The 19,237-nt window shown below is 28.8% G+C and overlaps 4 protein-coding genes across 11 annotated transcripts in view; 2 read left to right on the top strand and 2 right to left on the bottom strand.

Moving 5' to 3' along the window:
- The window catches only part of LOC111690937 (carboxypeptidase M), a 43,552-nt gene extending 35,367 nt beyond the window's left edge, over nucleotides 1–8,185 (bottom strand). For 2 of the 3 annotated variants that reach the window (XM_023453544.2, XM_046946264.1), the window contains exon 1: nucleotides 8,066–8,185. The gene's annotated coding sequence lies outside the window, so the exon portion shown is untranslated. The remainder of the gene's footprint in view (nucleotides 1–8,065) is intronic. The other variant, XM_046946263.1, reaches the window with a different exon arrangement.
- LOC111678927 overlaps nucleotides 1–19,237 on the bottom strand; it is a 73,519-nt gene that overhangs the window by 11,264 nt on the left and 43,018 nt on the right. Inside the window, exon 7 of one of the 2 annotated variants that reach the window (XM_046946262.1) lies at nucleotides 14,983–15,042. The exons of the other annotated variant lie outside the window; for it this stretch is intronic. The gene's annotated coding sequence lies outside the window, so the exon portion shown is untranslated. Of the gene's footprint in view, nucleotides 1–14,982; nucleotides 15,043–19,237 lie in introns of those variants that run through there. 2 annotated transcript variants of the gene reach the window in all.
- Nucleotides 1,607–2,579, top strand: LOC111690954 (serine protease SP24D-like). Its single transcript, XM_023453567.2, has 2 exons — nucleotides 1,607–1,950; nucleotides 2,007–2,579. Exons 1-2 carry the CDS (start codon nucleotides 1,640–1,642, stop codon nucleotides 2,533–2,535), a joined length of 840 nt encoding a protein of 279 aa, XP_023309335.2. The 5' UTR covers nucleotides 1,607–1,639; the 3' UTR covers nucleotides 2,536–2,579.
- LOC111690938 (septin-2) overlaps nucleotides 13,998–19,237 on the top strand; it is a 28,593-nt gene continuing 23,353 nt past the window's right edge. Inside the window, exons 1-2 of one of the 5 annotated variants that reach the window (XM_046946265.1) lie at nucleotides 13,998–14,139; nucleotides 18,566–18,896. In XM_046946265.1, the coding sequence (XP_046802221.1) occupies nucleotides 18,758–18,896 (139 nt within the window). In that variant the 5' untranslated portion in view covers nucleotides 13,998–14,139; nucleotides 18,566–18,757. Of the gene's footprint in view, nucleotides 14,140–17,205; nucleotides 18,897–19,237 lie in introns of those variants that run through there. The other 4 variants (XM_046946267.1, XM_046946268.1, XM_046946266.1 and 1 more) reach the window with 4 other exon arrangements.

The following is a 19,237-nucleotide window of genomic DNA, read 5'->3' as shown; positions in this document are numbered from 1 at the left end:
TAAAAATTTAATCTAAACAATTGATTAAATTCGGCGAAGCCGAGAAAAACTTCCCTAGGCAAGTCATTCCACATCCTCAACATTCTAATCTGAAATGATTATCAGAGGCCCAAGACAGTACTTCACTTATTATAAAATTTACACCTTCTTGCAAGTTCTAACAAGTTCTTATCAGAATAAACACCCTCCGCATAAACCTATGGCTAGCAGGATAGACCATTACAAACATTAAAAAGGGATTCATGTAAATCATGAAGAACAACGGACAGAAAAAAGCATGTAAGAAGAGTATATAAAAGTTTGTCATTCAGTTTTTAATTTCTATTATATAATTTGACCCTATGAAGTATAACTACTTACATATGTAATAAATTGTAAGTATTAATGGAAGTGTAAGACATAGAGAAGAAACATGTCATCAATTTTATTGAAAACATAAAGTAGGCTCTTCACACATATGGGTAATGTAAATTCAACAAACTACCTGTTAGAGTTCCCTACAGTCATGTAATGTAAATAATAAATTATATATATTTTTAATTTTAAATAAAAACACCTCAAATTATAATATGTACTTTTCCTTACTCGTCTATATTGTCATTTTGTATCCTGGTTATTGGAGAGGTCCCTTCGGATGCAGATAAAATCTATATTTCTAAATATGTTTATTGCTGTGAGTCGAAGTGCTTTACGAGAACATCTGCCGTATTGCCCTTATTTTACCTTATTGCCTTAGTATTCCGAAACTATAAGCACCACCAGTTTATAGTCCCTGAAACTGAATTGTCGTTACCCAGCAAACACAGAAGGTTTACGTAAAGTCGAGAAAGATTGTAAATCAAACATATTGTTTTATTTTAAAACTTGAAATATAATGTAAACTTTAAATTAATTTACTTCTTTAAGTAACCGTTTATGACTAATATTAAATAAATAACATTTTTCTAACGTTTGATTTTGTGTTTGTTGGGTTATTTCATCTATGGGGAATATACTAATACATTCAGCTTTTTTCTGCATTAATTTTATTAGACCATGAAAGTGTTAGTGTGGCTTCAAAATGAAGGTTTGTTGATTTTAAATTTTTTTTTCACATTTCTTCCAAAGCAATGATGAATTTGATATCTTAAGAAATGCCAACTTCCAAGTACTCATATAATGACTTTAAACAAAACAAATTAAGTAGTAATTTGTAATCATTACCGTGGTATATAAATAAGTTAATATGTTAATGAAGAAGTGGTGAAAAGCGGGTTTTTACCTTTTTAGCTCATTTCATTTAAGTACTCTTGTAATGACTTTAAACCAAACAAATGAAGTAGTGATTTGTAATCATTACCGTGTTATATATTATGGTGGAGAGCCAAAAAGTTCGTCAAATGTATGTATGTTTAAACAATTTGTCGTTTTAGAGTGACAGTTTTTTTTTTGGAAAACTTAGTAATACAAATTATTTATTGTAATTAGTTTCATTTAGCCACCTAAGAAAGTCAGAAATAATCTACTTTAGGTTGTAGTAGATTATTGATTAATTGCACATAAATTAGTAATTAGCGAACTAAGTGTTACAAGTTAAATATAAAAGCAAAACGAAAAATCTTACCAACAATATTAAGATCATATACTTCCATCTTAGCATATGAAGGACAAAATGAAATTTATTATTTCCGTTAAATATTTTATTCTCCTGCTTTGGATTTACAATGTGGTTGCAGAACAACTCGACTTAGGTGATGATTTCAATTTTATACCTATAACGCAGCAACCATTAGCGTACTTCCCTCAGCCACGTATAGTTGGAGGACAAAATGCTAAAAACAATCAGTTTCCATACCAAATTTCTCTGCGACTATATAATTACCATATTTGCGGAGGTTCTATAATATCACGAAATTATGTAGTGACTGCCGCTCACTGTGTTACCACAGGTTCCGGAAGCACTATTAGAAAGTAAGAACTAATTTAGCGAGAATATACGAACTAGATTTATAAAATTTATATTTTAGCACATCACTTTCAATGATGACAATTCGAGCAGGAAGTAGAGAAGTAAACTCTGGTGGGATAATTGTTGGAGTATCTAAAGTTATTGTGCATCCAGATTATAAAAATTTTAACAACGATATAGCAGTCATAAAATTATCAAAACCTTTGGAATTAAGTGGAAGCATACAACCTATAGCCTTGGCAAAACAAAATCCGAAATCTGGTGTAAAAGTTGTGACAAGTGGCTGGGGTCGTTTACGAACAGGAGGTGATACACCACAAATTCTTCAATTTAATACATTAACTTCGATTAGTAATGCTGAATGTAAACGTCGAATTGGAAATGTTGCAACATCTATTTTATGTCTAGGCCACACTAACGACAATGGTGTTTGCAATGGCGACTCTGGAGGTCCAGCGGTTTATAACAACCAACTAGTTGGTGTTACTAATTTCATTGTTGGTGGATGTGGATCTAATGCTCCTGATGGCTACGCTAGTGTAGCCTTCTTTTCAAGCTGGATTCGAAACAATACAGATTTGAAATAATTTTAAATTTTATTTAATAAACTAAGTGGCAATGGTAAAAATTATGACCTCACATCGTTTATGAGTAGCTTCTAAGAGTTAATAAATTTTAAATGAAAACTAATTAAGCTTCTATAGGTCGTTACAATAGCTTGTTGTGCGAATTGAACCAAAACACATTTCAAATTACATTTCGATTGCAAATTTCTGGTACATCGGACAGTTTCTTATAAAAATTAAAGATTTGCGTCGAATTTTTTCAGCAAAAATTAGAGTTGTGGAATATTCTATGATTCATTAGATGATGATTAAGAAGAAAAAAAAGTAATGTGACAAGTGGCTGGGGTCGTTTACGAACAGGAGGTGATACACCACAAAAGTTCAAAAAAAAAAAAAAAACAGGAAAGTATAGTCGGGCATGGCCGACCATATATCCTTACGAAAATCTGCAGTCTCATTTATACTTATATAAAACCTATTTGTGCCAATTTTTAGAGAGATAGCAGAATATTTGACTTAATTATGGCATAAAAAGTTCAAATCAGGAGGTACGGTTGTATGGGGGCTAGGTAAAATAATGGACCGATTTCAACCATTTTCAATAGGCTTCGTCCCTGTGCCTATGCTTGGTCCAAATTTCATCAAATTATCATGAAAATTTCGGCCTGTACCTTACGCACAAGGTTTACATGGACAGCCAGCCAGCCGGACAGGCGGACGGACATGTCTTAATCGACTTAAAAAATGATTCTGAATCGATCGGTATACTTTAAGATGGGTATTGGACCAATATTTTTGTATGTTACAAACATCACCACTATAGTGGTGTAGGGTATAAATACACAGAACAAATGTGTGTTGTTTACAAACCTTTATTTAGTTTTTGTATAAATTTAAACTTTTACAAAAATGTCAAACTTTGTTCATCAAAAAAAACATAAATGGAAAATATTTTATACTTTATTTTAGATTAAAAATTTTAAAAAGTAAACTTTTTTAGATTTTGTTTTTAATAAAAGCAGTTAATGCCAATTCAAATTTAAATTAATTTTTAAATATTTTAAAGTTCAATAAATAAAATTAAAAATAATAATAATAATAAGGGTTTTCATTTAAACGCTTAAGTTTCCCATTTGTGCAAGTGGGCAAGTTTATTCGACTTGTTTCATGAAATCCCTGTTCAAAGTCTGTTCAATTACAATATTTATAAACACTTAAAAACAATGTCAAACAAAATCTAAAAATAATAAATAAATTATTTTAACAAAAAATTTTACAAAATATGTTTAAAATGTGAATATTCAAGTCCATAAATTCAAAAATGAACAATAGCGGACGGATTTATTAAATGCACAATGTGTTTGCGCAAGTTTGCCAATCTAAATAGTCGCTCAAACTTATAAGGGTTGTGCAAATCAATTTCCATACAAGACAATTGCTAGAATGGAAACATGCATAGGTTACACTGTTTACGAGGGTTTTGAACGTTTAAATGAAAACCCTTAATAGTTTTTTTTAATATTCGTGGGATATAACTAAAAAAAAAGAAAAAAAAAGCAAAAAAATTAAAAAGTTAATGCCAATACATATATAAATAAATTTTTTAAATATTTTGAAGTTGATTGAATAAAATAAATGTAAATTTTAGTGACATTTTAGCATTATTTGATTTGTAAGCGATTCGCAGTGTATATGAATTCAAACCTATTTCGATTTTCGCGATATACAAAATGTTTGGTCCCAAAATAAGATTTTATATTAAATTTCAATCACAACATGTAAAATTTATAAACGCGTACTATATTTATTACGCTAAACCTGAGTACCAAATATTCTTTCATTTATCACCTATGTTCATGTAAATGAAAACAATAATTTTTGTTGTACGAAAAGACAAAAAATAGAGAAAATAATGTAGAAATATTATTCGAAAATGTAAAGCAAATAATATTTTTCATTTAAGATTTACATGAAAAATAATTGGTTTTACAAATCATTTTTGCAATTTCTGCAATTTCAAGCAACTAAATGTTGCCAACTCGTCCAAGAACAAAAGCACCGTGAGTGGATTAAAAACGGATAAAATTTTTAATAATTTTACAAAACCAGTGGACGTTCCGAAGTACGAATGCTCTTTACTACGAAGGGCCAATAATACGAAAGGCAAATAAACCTCGATTTTAAATTATGGATTTTTTAATAAGTGAATTGCTATCCCAACAGAAAATTTATAGCTTACTACATTGATATTGTGTTGCTTATTTTGTATTCGAAAGTGCTTACAAACTTACACACACTCTGGCTTACTTTACACAGGGTATGGCCGCTTGAAAATGACACACTAACTGATATACTTGCTTTGCGATATTGTGTGTAGATTATACTTTTTTATAATATACTTGTGTGTTGAAAAGTAGCTATTCCTACATTCTTACCGATATACCTAGTAAGTAAAATTGTTTCTACAGCACCTTCCTAGCTCGAACACAAGTGTATCAAAAAGTATCTACAACAACTTTCTAGTTAAAATAGATGTGTATTAAGAAGTATCTAAATATGTGTTTTTTTTTTAATGCTACCCAAATACATGTATCTACAAATTCATTCATACGTAAAAGGCCATTCCAATCATCACTATAGCATGATCCTAATTTTAAGCAACAAATTTTGCTTAAAATTCATCTAAACATTGAAAAAAATGTTGATCCAAAAAACATTTTTCGATAAATGAAAAAATTTTTTGTTGATTAAATTACAGCACACTTGATTTGTTTATATTTTAATTTTATGTTCTCATATACAATGTTAATCACAAGTATATTAAGATGTAATGCAAAAAAAATTTATTAAAAATTTAAACTTCATATCCAGATTTTATATACAAGTAAATCAAATTATAAGTAACACAAAGTAAAGCACACAACATTGGTTACAATTCCGAGTACTCTGAAAATTTTCTGTGGGGATTTATATTAATTAATTAATTTTGAAAGTCGTATATCCACTTTCAATGGGTTTAGGTATTACTATATGTGATCTTTTAACTGGTTAATGAAAGGGATAATTATAAATTAGTATAATTTGAAAGTAGTATAAACCAAATAATGATAAACTAAAGATTGCGCTTTGTGCAGGATTTAGCGTTAGAAATTACAATTTCTTAAAAAAATCTAATGTATATTACAATAGTTGGTTAGCCTGCAATTTAATTTACGTTGACAGTTTAGAAAAAAAATATTACATCAACAAATAAACGAGGAAAATAATAATACAAACCACAGAATGATGGATAATAGAGAATCTTGGTCATTTACAATAATGCAAATATTGGTCTCCATAATATAGAACCTTCTTCATTTGTTAATTAAGAGAAAATCTCAGAAACATTATATAGCAAATATGTATATGGGGTTATAAGCAATTTATTAAGAAGAAATATAACATTAACGTACTTAGTAAAAGGACAGACATATTTAAAAACTACCTAGCACTTGGTCAAGTACTCAATACACCGATATCTTACAGTATCTTTTTTTAGATAACTTCTGGTTGACTCTATATTGTATGTGTTGGGGCATTCTTCTTGTTTTGCAGAACCCACAAAAGGTAATTCTGGTAATCATAGATAATCTGGTAATCATATTCGGTATAAAATAACAGATTCGGCATCATTATTTCATGGTGAAAAATATTTTAGTTAGGTTGTGTCGACCTTTCACAATCAACATATTTAATGTAGTCATGTATACCTAACGATTTTCTAAAAAAAAAAAAAAACAAATTAAATAGAAAAATGTGTACATCTGAGAAACTATTAGAGCATGTTTCTCATGTGAACATTTAAGAAAAATAATTAAAACTGTCTATTTAAAAATTATGTTCTGAAAAATGCTATCTTCTGAAAAATTAAAATGTATTCTAAATATCAATCAAGTTTATACCAAACAAAAACTCGACGACAAATAATGATCCACGATAAATTTACACTTGAAATGTGCCAAAAACTAATTTGTGCAAAAGTGTTTAAATAGACCTATGTTGCAACCATGCCCGATTACCAGAGATGTAATTGAATATTTTAATAAATTTTTTACAATATAATGTAGTCCACTAAATATAGAATAACCATTTTCTTGAAAATATTTAAGTTAGAAACAATTTTATGGCCATTTTATTAGAAAATTTACGCACAACAATAAGTACAAAATATTTTTTAAATACCTTAAACGCAATAACCGAATACCAAAAACTTTTTTGGTCTTTGGGACACTCTAATGTACACATGTACAATGTACATTGTATATACACAAGCAATTGCATATTGCATCTTATTTAACCTTCACCTTGACAAAACACTGCATTTGAAATTCATATTTACAAACACTTGGAAATGTATATATACATACACATACAGTGTTGAACAAAAAAAAAAAAAAATAAAATTTTGTAGTTTGTTGTTAATTTGACAACTATGTGCACAAAATTAAAAACACTTCGATACCAAACCTGTATAAACTATTAAAATTACCACTAGATCATGAAGTTTTGTAAAAATTATCTGCTAATCATAATAATTTTGAAATTTCTATGAATATTTAGAAAATTAAATTTTATTTTATGATATTTTCTAAATAAATATAAATGTTGAAAGTATGGTAACTGTTGAGAGAATGAGTGCCTAAAAATGTAAACATACGCTCATAAATTGTGTAATAACAAGCACATTTTCTACGACTTCAATAAATACCAATTTGTATTGAAAAAACAAAAAACATGTTCTGTTTTATCATTAAGAAAATTTTAAATATTTTGCTCTCCGAAATCTCAATATTTAAATCGCAAGTACCGCTATGTGAGAGATATTTCTAATTTCTACTTATTTTCTTTTCTATTTTATTCCTTTTTTATTGTATAAGTCAATAAGTTACAAATTTGAAACTAAAGTTTTGAAAATGCCGTCTTAAAGAGTTTCATATTTATTATTAAACAAATACGGTTATGCTTTTTAATGAGGATAAAAGCTCACATTTTGAATCTATTTTCTTTTTATTTTTTCACATATTTGTTTTGAGACACTAAATGATCAGTAAAAATCATTTTTTCTTCAGAGCCGTGGTGCCACCAGTTGCTTTGGTGGAATCTACACACCAAATAGCACTGGTATTAATGAAAATTAGTTAAAAAGTCTTTATTATCATTGACCTGTGTAATTTGTACTATGATTAATCCATTTTTAATACTTTATTGACTTTTTTTAAGAATATTAATTTTTTGCTTTAGTTTTGTTTTACACTGTTCATATGTAAGATGGTATGTGTGCGTGTATGTAGTACTAACACGTTTATTGACAGTTTGCAGCCGATTTCTGCAAATCATTTCTGTTTTACATCCTTGAACTTAACTTTCACAATATAAGAAAAACTAACAATGACAGTGACAGTGAGTTATAAATTGTAACAGTAAATACTAATGTAAAGATGCTTTAAATGGTACCATACTTGAGATATTGTATGAGAGTATATGATTATATACATATTTTTAGACAACAAACCTTTTGTATTTGTCAAAAATTTCTTTTTTATTTGTATTTGTGTATTTTGGTATATTTAGTTTGGAACGTTGGTTTTGTTGTTAAAATTCATTTTAATTAACATTTTTTATTATTTAGATGATAGAACAAAGTTTTTTCTAATATATAATTTATTTAATCTTATTTTATTTTTTGTATCACTTTTAGGCAGGACTTTTTCTTTTAATTGACAAATAAATAAATTTTATTTTTTACTTGTATTATTGTCTTATTATACATATATATGTATAAACATTAATGGATAGTTAATTGTAAAATTTTAATAGTTTCACTTTGAGGTGAATGAGACAGATGAGCTGTAACCAATATGTTTGTTACCGCTTAGTTTTATCACTTTAAAGCTACAACGGTTAATGTTCAACTGAAAGTCGTCAACAATTTTCACTGAACTTCCAGCCAACATCCATTTATTCATTCATTTATTTAGCAGCAAAACTCGTACAACCAAGAGCTATCCAACAAACAGTTAGTCAGGCAGACGTATAGAAGACAACCCAACCAAACAGACGTTAAGTTGTTAGCAGACAAATCAAAACAACCCAACACATTTTAAGACTTGTTTTGAATTTATGCTCGCGTATGTGTAAGTGTATATGTACTGGTACATGTATTTGCCTAACCCCACAAACATTCATGTTCGACATCAACTTGGAAATAATTTGCTATAACAGTCACCTGTTTCGTAATTTTTTAAAATAAGGTCGTTTTTGGGAGTAAACGGGAGAAAACTGAATTTTGGTACTTTATGGTTACTTTATTACCACATTATGAAAATTCGTTCTATTAACTGAAGTATTCATATTACATATTTAATTATTGACTGACACTACATACGTATACATATTTTGAAGTAAAATGTTTGATACAATATCTAAAACAAATGATTATTAAACATAGACGGTCCTTATTTAATTAGATTCTTTAAGAGAGAACCTTTTAGAACTTTTAATCTTTGAAATTGTACTTTTTGAATGTTGTAAAATAAATTTTTAACCTAGAAACATAAATTTGAAAATGTATGGTACGATTTTAATGAAGGAAATTAGTTTCGTGTACCCTTCACCTTCGTGAGAAGGATATATATAAGTTTGTCATTCCGTTTGTAATTTCTATAATATAATTTTCTTACTCCATAAAGTATATATATTCTGGATCCTTATAGGTAGCGGAGTTGTTTAAGCTAGGTCCGTCTGTGTGTTTCTTGAAATCAGTTTTTAGAGGACCCCAGATATCGGCGAGATCCGAATCGTCAATAATTCTGTTAGACATGCTTTTTAGAAAATCATATCTCCGGTCCATAAATACCGGAGATATGAGCAAAATCTTTTCGACTATATGTATTTTATAAATAGTCGACTTTTATCGACTTTTTGACTTTTTTCGACTATTTTCGACTTTTTCCGACTTTTCGACTTTTTTCGACTTTTTCGACTATTTTCGACTTTTCGATTTTTTTCGACTTTTTCCGACTTTTTTTCGACTATTCGACTTTTTCCGACTATTCGACTTTTTTTGACCATTTTCGACTTTTATTAACAAAGTCGACTTTTCGACTTTTTTCATAGGCGATAGTCGAGTTATCGGCATTTTTGGAGCAAAATAGTCGACTTTTATTAACAAAGTCGACTTTTTTCACAGACGATAGTCGAGTTATCGACTTTTTTGGAACAAAATAGTCGACTTCGACTTTTCGACAAATAACCATTAAATGGTAGGATTTTACACGTTTATCCCTATAATGTTTAAGATATAAGTAAAATACGTTTATTATTAAAATTATTTTGGTATCGCTATTTTTATATCAGTTGTATGGTTCATCCGTACTAGATCGGATTAAATAAAGTGTTAAACAAACGCAGTGTTAATATAATTGTGAAAATTAATAATATCTAAAAATATAATAAGATACAATATAAATTTCAATAGAAATATGAAATTCATCAAATAGGGTACATAAAAAATTAATAATTAAAAAATAATTAAATTGTGTTTATAATGGCAGGAAAGTGTGGATATATATTTTTTATGGGAATGCCGGTGCTTGGAAGTTTTGCGTTTGTTTAAAAGAAAATTAACAAATAATTACTTTTTACGTCGAGCATATAAGATTAACCATATTATGTTTAATATGTAACCATAATATGGTTAGTAGAAGACATGTGATTACTTGAAACCATAATATGGTTACTTGAAACAATAAGATGGTTACTTGAAGCCATTATATGATTACATGAAACCATAATGTGGTTGCTTGAAACTACAATATGATGGTACAACATCACATTATGATTAATAAAACTATATTATGATGAAATATTCGAAATATATTTAATCATAATATGATATGTTATTATACTAATAATGATTATAATATGATAAGGAGTGAGATCGAAAAATTCTTAAGATACATATATGTTTATAAAAAAGAAACCACTAAACTTACAGCTTTATTTTTTTATTTGATTCAAATTATTATTACAATTTACAAAAAAAAATATTTTTATAGTTTTAATCACTAGTAATGAAATTTTGAACCCTTTTCGGAAACCCTTCCATTAACGTTTTTATAGTGCTTTCTGTCACTTTGCTCGAACATGTAGTCCATCTCCGTTTAAAATCTACCACACTTTTTTACACCTTTTTTGTACTCTTCAATTCTCTTTTAACAAGAGCCCAATATCTCTCCACTGGCCTTAGCTCCGGGCAGTTTGGAGGATTTGCCTCTCTTGGTACAAATACCACATTATTGTTCTTGTACCACTCAAGGGCTTGTTTACCATAGTGACAGGATGCCAAGTCAGGCCAAAAATAAGTGGACACATTATGAAGTCTTATGAATGGAAGCAGCCTTTTTTGTAAACATTCCTTGATGTAAATTTCGGTATTTATAGAGCCCGTTTGTAACAAATGATTGGCTTCTTTTGCCGCAACTGCATATTGCTCATACCAAGAACTTTCTGGGAAATTTTGTCTGCTTTTGGGTCCTAAACTTTTCTTCAACATTCCCTCGAGCATCAGCAACATAAAACTTTTGACCTGGAAGTTGCGAAAAATCTGCCAGAACATACGTTTCGTCATCCATTATGCATCAAGAATATTTTTTTATAAAACTTGACTTCAATTTCCGTGCTCTGTTTTTGGCCTTTAAATTTTTAGCAGCGTTCCTGTCAGGAACTTTTTGAGCCTTGTATGTTTTTAAACCTGCATTAGCTTTAACTTTTCGTACCAAATAGTCCGAGCACTGAGCTAACCGAGCTGCTTTCCTACCGGATGTGTTGGGAGCTCTTTTGAAAATGCGTTCTATTTTTTTGGCTTTAGAAACATCATGTGGACCATTCCTTCTACCTGAACCAGGTTTTCTATCAACTGACAAGTTCTCCCGGTACTGTTTAATAACATTGAAAACAGTTTGACGGCAGACCTTTGTATGCTTGGCCAACTTTTTGTAAGACCTAGTTGGGTTTAGTTGAAAATATTTAATAATTTCAGTACGCACTTTTTTCTGGTCACTCATTTTAATCAGATTAACAAAAAAATTAATATAATTGACATTACACATAATAACTGACATTTCCGTGCTCTGTTTTTGGCCTTTAAATTTTTAGCAGCGTTCCTGTCAGGAACTTTTTGAGCCTTGTATGTTTTTAAACCTGCATTAGCTTTAACTTTTCGTACCAAATAGTCCGAGCACTGAGCTAACCGAGCTGCTTTCCTACCGGATGTGTTGGGAGCTCTTTTGAAAATGCGTTCTATTTTTTGGCTTTAGAAACATCATGTGGACCATTCCTTCTACCTGAACCAGGTTTTCTATCAACTGACAAGTTCTCCCGGTACTGTTTAATAACATTGGAAACAGTTTGACGGCAGACCTTTGTATGCTTGGCCAACTTTTTGTAAGACCTAGTTGGGTTTAGTTGAAAATATTTAATAATTTCAGTACGCACTTTTTTCTGGTCACTCATTTTAATCAGATTAACAAAAAAATTAATATAATTGACATTACACATAATAACTGACATGTTTTTCAAAGGTAACTTGATCAAAAAAAAATCAAATAATACTTTGGTTGAAAAATGTAATGAAAAACGTGTGTTAAGAATTTTTCGATCTCACTCCTTAATTCTTGATAGTAAAATTATCATAATATGTTTTAACTTTAACCATAATTCTAACCATAATATGTTGCTCTTAGATTATGGTTACTACAACTATATTTTTTCTCTGCGTGTGTGTTCCAAATCCGTTCGGCCAGACTAGAACACTAAGAAACCTACCGGAGGCCACTACTTGTTTATAAAATTTTAGTTATTTTGTTTTGGTAAACAGCTGTTTGTTTGTGATTTCTGTGACACCACATTATCGTTTTACAAATGACATATACAATAAGGCCTCTATCGGGACTGTTGTGCGCTCCTTAACCAGTGCCTCAGGTGGGAATCGAATCCACCATCTCCGGTCGGCCAGACTAGAACACTAACCCAAAATATATTGAATTTTTGTTTATATGCTGAAATAAACAATTGACAACACTTAACTATATTACAACATTCAAAAAAAAAAAACACGTATAATACTGTCGTAGGAGTTGTATAGAGCTTTTGTATAGAAAATACCAACGATATTGTTATGACTTTTGTAGCAGCTTCTTACAACGCTACGACATCGATGGTGTTCGGTTTTCGGTTCGGGAACTTTTTCACGTTCGCGAAAAAAGAAAATATTTCATAAAACAAGTTAAAGCTCTGCAATAGATGCTATAGTTATTTTGATATTCGTTCGTATATGTTTAACAGATACTTCAAAGATTTACCGCCTTATGCAAAAACGAATATTAAGTTAACAATGGTTATTAAAACCTGTTTTACTTGTTAACTTTACTAATCGTAAATATAAATCTTAGAATATCCATACAAATTATATATCAAAAAATAAATATTACATAACTTAACGAAATTATTTTTGTTAAATAAAAGAAAGTTTCTTAATATATACGAAACAAGTATTACAACAGGGTGGATTAAATAATATATTAATATAACTTTTGTATATATTACGAAAAAAGTAGTTACGAGATTTTTTTTCGTAAAATTAAACATGGATTATTTTCAGTGCAGTAATACACTAAGGCCCATTATAACAACATTAATACTTTCATGTAGGTATCTAACAAATCAATTACAACTTTAGATCTGTATAAGTTTGCTTTTTTATGATATATTCTGTGCATGTCTCTACTAAAAAATGCAAAATATTTCGCAAAATCTGCTCTTCGAACTAAATATATTTAAACGATTTCCATACATTCCGGTCTCTTTTCGTTCTTGGTTAAACCACAAACTGGTTTTCTAGGAATGAAAATATTACGATAGATTTTAAATTCGAAACACATGTATTTTATAAATTTATGTTGTTATAATAAAATGGAAAGCATTTTACTTTTCAATTTTAAATTTGTTGGAAGTCGCCCAAAGCTAAAACAAATAAATTTGGTGTCCGATTTTCACCAAATTCAAAATCGAGTATTTGTCTTATTTTGTGGATACTAAATACTTAAAAGTAATTACCCAATACTTTAATACTTGTACTTTTATTTAATTTATTTAAATACAACGGCTCTACAACTATACAGATCATTTCAACATAAGAAATGCAACGCTTAGCAAAAATAAAGCAATCTTAAATAAGTAAAATGTTTAAAAAAAATACTGATATCTGGTCTTACTTACCAGAAATAAAACCGTTAAAAGTGTCGTGTATTATTGAGTAAGCGTAGTCACTATCACTATGAATTCGAATTCCCAAATTGGGGACAAATCTACATGTCTGGCTACATTATATATTTCTTCTATTTATTTATTATATTTTATTGTGTTCAACGTTTTGCTTCAGTTAAAATTTTATTGTTGAGGTGTTTGCACGCGATAACGCTTTTTATGAATTCGTAAAGATCGGGTCTTCTGCAGTTGCTTTTATTAACGAAATTAGCAATTTATTAAAAGTGCAAAAGCAAAAGTTTCAATAATATCAAACCTAATGTAACAAACTTTTTTATTTCGTACATACATTCTATTAAAAGGCAGAATAATATCATCATCATAACATATACACATATGTACATAAAAATATGTATGTACATATGTACATTAAAATATGTATATACATATATTGTTTATCAAAGGGGCGTAATTTCATTTAAATCCCGTTAATTTCAAAATGCGTAGATTTTTTTAAAGATAAATAATAGCTGATAAATGCTGAAGTTTATATATAAAATAAATTTTATATGTGTATTATACGTGTTGATTTTTGTTGCAAATATCAAATTGGACAAAGAGTCCGTATAAAAAGCGTAATGTTCCAATGCAATAAAAAATTGCGAACCAATGAATTAATAAATTTGGCCTAGGTTGAAAACGATAAGAATTACATTTTCAAATAAAAATATCTAAGTATCTATGCAGCACATGAAACAATTTCTATATCATTCCAATTACGTGAAACCTTAAGAATATTTTTATATTTTTGTTCAAATTTATCAAGCCAAGTAAAAATCGAATACAACTTTGCGTAAAAATCCTTCAAAGCAAATTATACTATATATATTTAATTTCTTTATATTTATGTTGCTAGTATTTCAAAATAACCACAGATGAACTTTTTGGCAACTAACGAAAGTTGCAGTTCGTTTTTCTGTTTTTTTTTTTTTTTCTAAAAATTTTTTATTATTTAAATTTAATTTGTTTATAATAAAGAACATTTATTTGATAATTTTTATAACAATACTTCAAAAAAATTTAAAGAATTTGCTCTCCTAGAATGTGTTCATACAGAAATATTTCTGATTCTTGAGAATGATATCGCCTTTATTTATACTACTAGTTTTGAGGAACATTGTTGTAAGTTCTTTAACAACAGTTATAACATCAGTTTATTGAATTCTGAAACTCGTTGAAAATTGTTAAAAACATTGAATTAATTAACTAAATTTCATTATATAGAAAAGGATTTCACACGAAAAGAAATAATTTCTAATAATTTAGAAAAAACTTAATTAAGTTTCCACAAATGTACAGCAAATTACAAAATTCAAGAGAGTTTTCCATTTTTTCTTAAGACATGAGAAATAGCTTCATTGACAAAGTAATTTCTTCTTATTTTGACTTAACTTTTGAAAGCGGAGTATGCTCTTAGATTCCATGGCATAAAATTAAGTAATTTTGTAATTTTACTTACTGTATTATGAATTAAATTTATAAAAATTAAAATATACTTTTTACTTTGTTTTTTATGATACCATTTTCTATGTTTTCTACGATTCCGTTTAATTTACCGTGTGGTTCCTAAAACCAGCTCCAAATCCACATTTTTATCATACTCACTGGTGTAGGACACCATAAAATATAAGTAATAGCAATATATAAAAATTATGCTCCAGATCATGTAAATCCTGTTGAAACTTAATATGACTTAAAATAACAATAGCAATACATGTAAAAATGAATTTTACTGTAGTAAAACATTGTCATGCAAAAAATTAGGCGGATAGGATAACGTTAACAGGTCGCAAAGGTTTTGAAGTTTCTAAGTGCATTTACAAGGGGAAAAATATCGATTTTTCCCGGTTCTTGCTAAAATTTTGTCCTTTTATAAAGAAATCGTAAAATTTTTAAAATTGTTGCAAATTCTCCAGACCATTAACGTGTCTCACAGCACATGAATTCTAAATGTGACAAAAAATTTACTTTGGATTTCGGGAAAAGTTAAGAATTATTTAGTCGATCTTGTAACATATGTATATGTGAAGAGAAAATGCATATAACTTTGTTTTTTTGTTTTTCGCTCGATATTAATATGTTATTTCTTCTTGGAAATATAATTATCTTTAAAGTATAACAATTTGTTCAAATTTAATGTGACTATAATTGTACTGGCACGATTTTACACTTTTCAATCTGTTTCCGGCACAGGTTCCTATTATCCGATTTGGCAAAAATTTTACAGCAGTTAGTTTTAGGCACTAATGAAAAAATAAGACACATTAAAGCAAAAGCGATATTTTTTGAATACCTTTAGGGGGATGTGATGCACTTCGCATGAAATCAAAATGCGCGAAGTTGTCATGTGGTTGTTGTTTTTTATAACAACAATGCTGTGGTAAAATTGCTCGTTTTGGGTTTTCGAAGTACATCACAGCCCCTTAGTGTACATGTAAAGCTTGTGATCACGCTACAGGTCGCAATTAACATGATAATTTTATGGCACATACTCTTCTTTGTCCCAAGACGAACGCTATTGAAAACGGTCCATTATTTCGCCTAGGCTCCATACATAGTAATTATCGCGTATCATTTGAGCGTAGTCCACATACAAACTCCCCTTTAGAAATTCTATATAAACAACTTTAAAGTAGACGTAAATTCTTCCACCAAAATTTAAAAGGATTGGCCCATATTTCCCTATGAGCCCCCTTGTAAAAAGTCTAATATACTTTATAATTTAAAAATTAATCCAAATTTTTAACATACTAAATAGTGTGGGGTATCATATGATTGACAATGCCCAACTACACATTCATATTTGTTATACCCTACACCACTTTAGTGGGGAGGTATACCTTAAAGTATACCAATCGGCTCAGAATCATTTTCTGAGTCGATTTAGCTATGTCTGTCCGTCTGTCCATGTAAACCTTGTAATTAAACTACAGGCCGCAATTTTTAAGATAATTGAATGAAATTTGGAACATGATCTTCTATTGGCCCAGGGACGAGCCCTAAAATAGTTAAGATCGGTCACCTAGCCCCCATACAACTGTACCTCCGAATATGGCTTGTAAACATTGTAATCAAACTACAAGTCGCAATTTTGGAGATAATTCAATGAAATTTGGCACATGATCTTCTATTATACCGTAGACGAAGGCTATTGAAAATGATTAACATCGGTCCATTATTTCACCTAGCCCCCATACAACTGAACTCCCGAATAGAGCTTGTAATCAAACTACATGTCGCAATTTTGGAAATAATTCAATGAAATGTGGCACATGATCTTTAATGGTATGAAAACTAAATCACATTTTATTCGTATACATGTGTAGGGTATTATATGGTCGGCCTCACCCGACTATAATTTCTTACTTGTTTTTATTTATAAATTTCTATCAAATAAAGAAAAAACCCTAACCACAAATTTCTATAACATTTTAATTACACAATTAGTCATAATTAAAAGTGGTCCAACACAAAAGTAATTTCTAGATTTAAGGCCGATTAAAAACTAAATTTACTTGCGTAACATATGTATTTATATGAGGAATTCTAGTTTAAAAATACTATGTTTGGTGCTTACAATAAATCCGAATTTAAATATTTCCTAAACAAATTTTAAATGTTCAAAAAGAGGTGATTCATAACTTTTCTAATTAATTTATAATTATATAGATGTCGGTAGCGTTTTTAATTTTTTTAGGATTAAATTTGTCCCATGTGAAATTATCTTTTTTCGCCTAGCCCTCAGACAACCTCACCACCTGAAGCATTTTTCGCTGCTATAACGTTAACTTATATACATATATATATGATCTTGCATTTCAATACTCAAAGCATGGTTCCAAACCATATAAAAAGATAATAATTGATTTTTAACAATTTGTATAAAAAAGCCGGAAAAAATTTAATTTGGAAATTATTACGCGTTTTAGAAATGTTATTAATAAATGAAAAGTTTGATACCGGTATTAAATAGTTTTGATATAAATTTTGAGACTGTAAAAGAATGGACAAAAATAAAACAAAATTTCCATACAAAATATATTTTATAAACCGTTTATAAAATAAAAATTTTGTGTGCGAATAAGAGGGTATAAAGGTATCCAGATTTAGATAGTTGAGTTTAAGCTTTTACGTTTATAAAAGAATTCATCAATTTTTATGTTTTTATATATTTGGTTAGGACATATCTTCGATACAAAAATAAAAATAAAGTTTTGAGATAAGCACGTTTACCAATAAGAATATAATTTTGCATGATTTGACTTTAGTAGCATATTTAAAGCATAATTTAAAGATGTCTCATCTTTTACTCTTTTAGTGCATATTTTGATATATTTTTTCGTTCATGTATATTTTTAAAATTCTTTTTTTAAAACTTTATTTTTAAAAATTTAATTTCTTTAATATTTTTTTAATTCAAGATTCATGAAACCAATGCATTTCATGAGATCAATACAGTTTTATTGTTTAACAGGCTATTAACGATGTTTAGTGGATTCTATGAAAACGCCGATTAAAATGACAATAAGCTATGAGAGAAATTTTGAAGGATGTATATTCATTATGAATATTATTATATTTTTCGTATTTTTTCGCTTTTTAATATAAAACAAATATTAACTTTTTTTAAGTTTATTTTTAAAATTTGAAGAGCATATTTTTGTTACTGCATATATAAGTTTTTTAGCACTTTTTAGAGAGAATATTTTTGGCTTCCCAGATTATTACATTTGAATAACATTGTTAACTTAAAACCCATCAAGACGTTTCTCGGCAAGTGATGGTAGTGTAAGAACGCATGTCTCCGGAGCTACCCGAATTTCCGCATGTCGTACCGTAGTCTACAGTAGTCCACGCCCGTTAATTGATCAAAAATAAAATGCCAAACCTAATATTTAAATCATTGTCCACCACTTCTTCGAATGGTATCGATGGCAATAGCAATTTCTCAAACAGTTCAATGCTACGGGATTTTATTGAAACTAATTCGGACTGCAGTGCTAATAAATATTCAAAGCGTAAGTATTATATATATTGTATTACATATTAATTTAAAAATTGATACTTGATACAAAGTAGACGTGCGTTTCAAATTTTCTGATCTTTTCAACATTTAAGGATACAAAAATTATTAAAAATAGTTCTTTCAATATGGGTATCATATGAAAGAAGACAATATCCGGAAATTAAAACAATAAGTTGTATTTAAAAAAAGTAACATTAAAAACAATTCTGAAAAAATAAACAAAAAATAAAATAAACGAAAAAATCAAGAACATCATTGAATTCATAAAGTTAAGAATTGATAAAATGTATGTCTGAAATATGTATGTATTTTTCTTACGAATTTTTTGACATA

The sequence above is a fragment of the Lucilia cuprina genome, chromosome 3 (assembly GCF_022045245.1).
Source record: "Lucilia cuprina isolate Lc7/37 chromosome 3, ASM2204524v1, whole genome shotgun sequence".
In the NCBI taxonomy this organism is placed as follows: Eukaryota; Metazoa; Arthropoda; class Insecta; order Diptera; family Calliphoridae; genus Lucilia; species Lucilia cuprina.
Note: the sequence above shows the minus strand (reverse complement) of the source record. Positions and strands in the feature narration are given on the sequence as shown.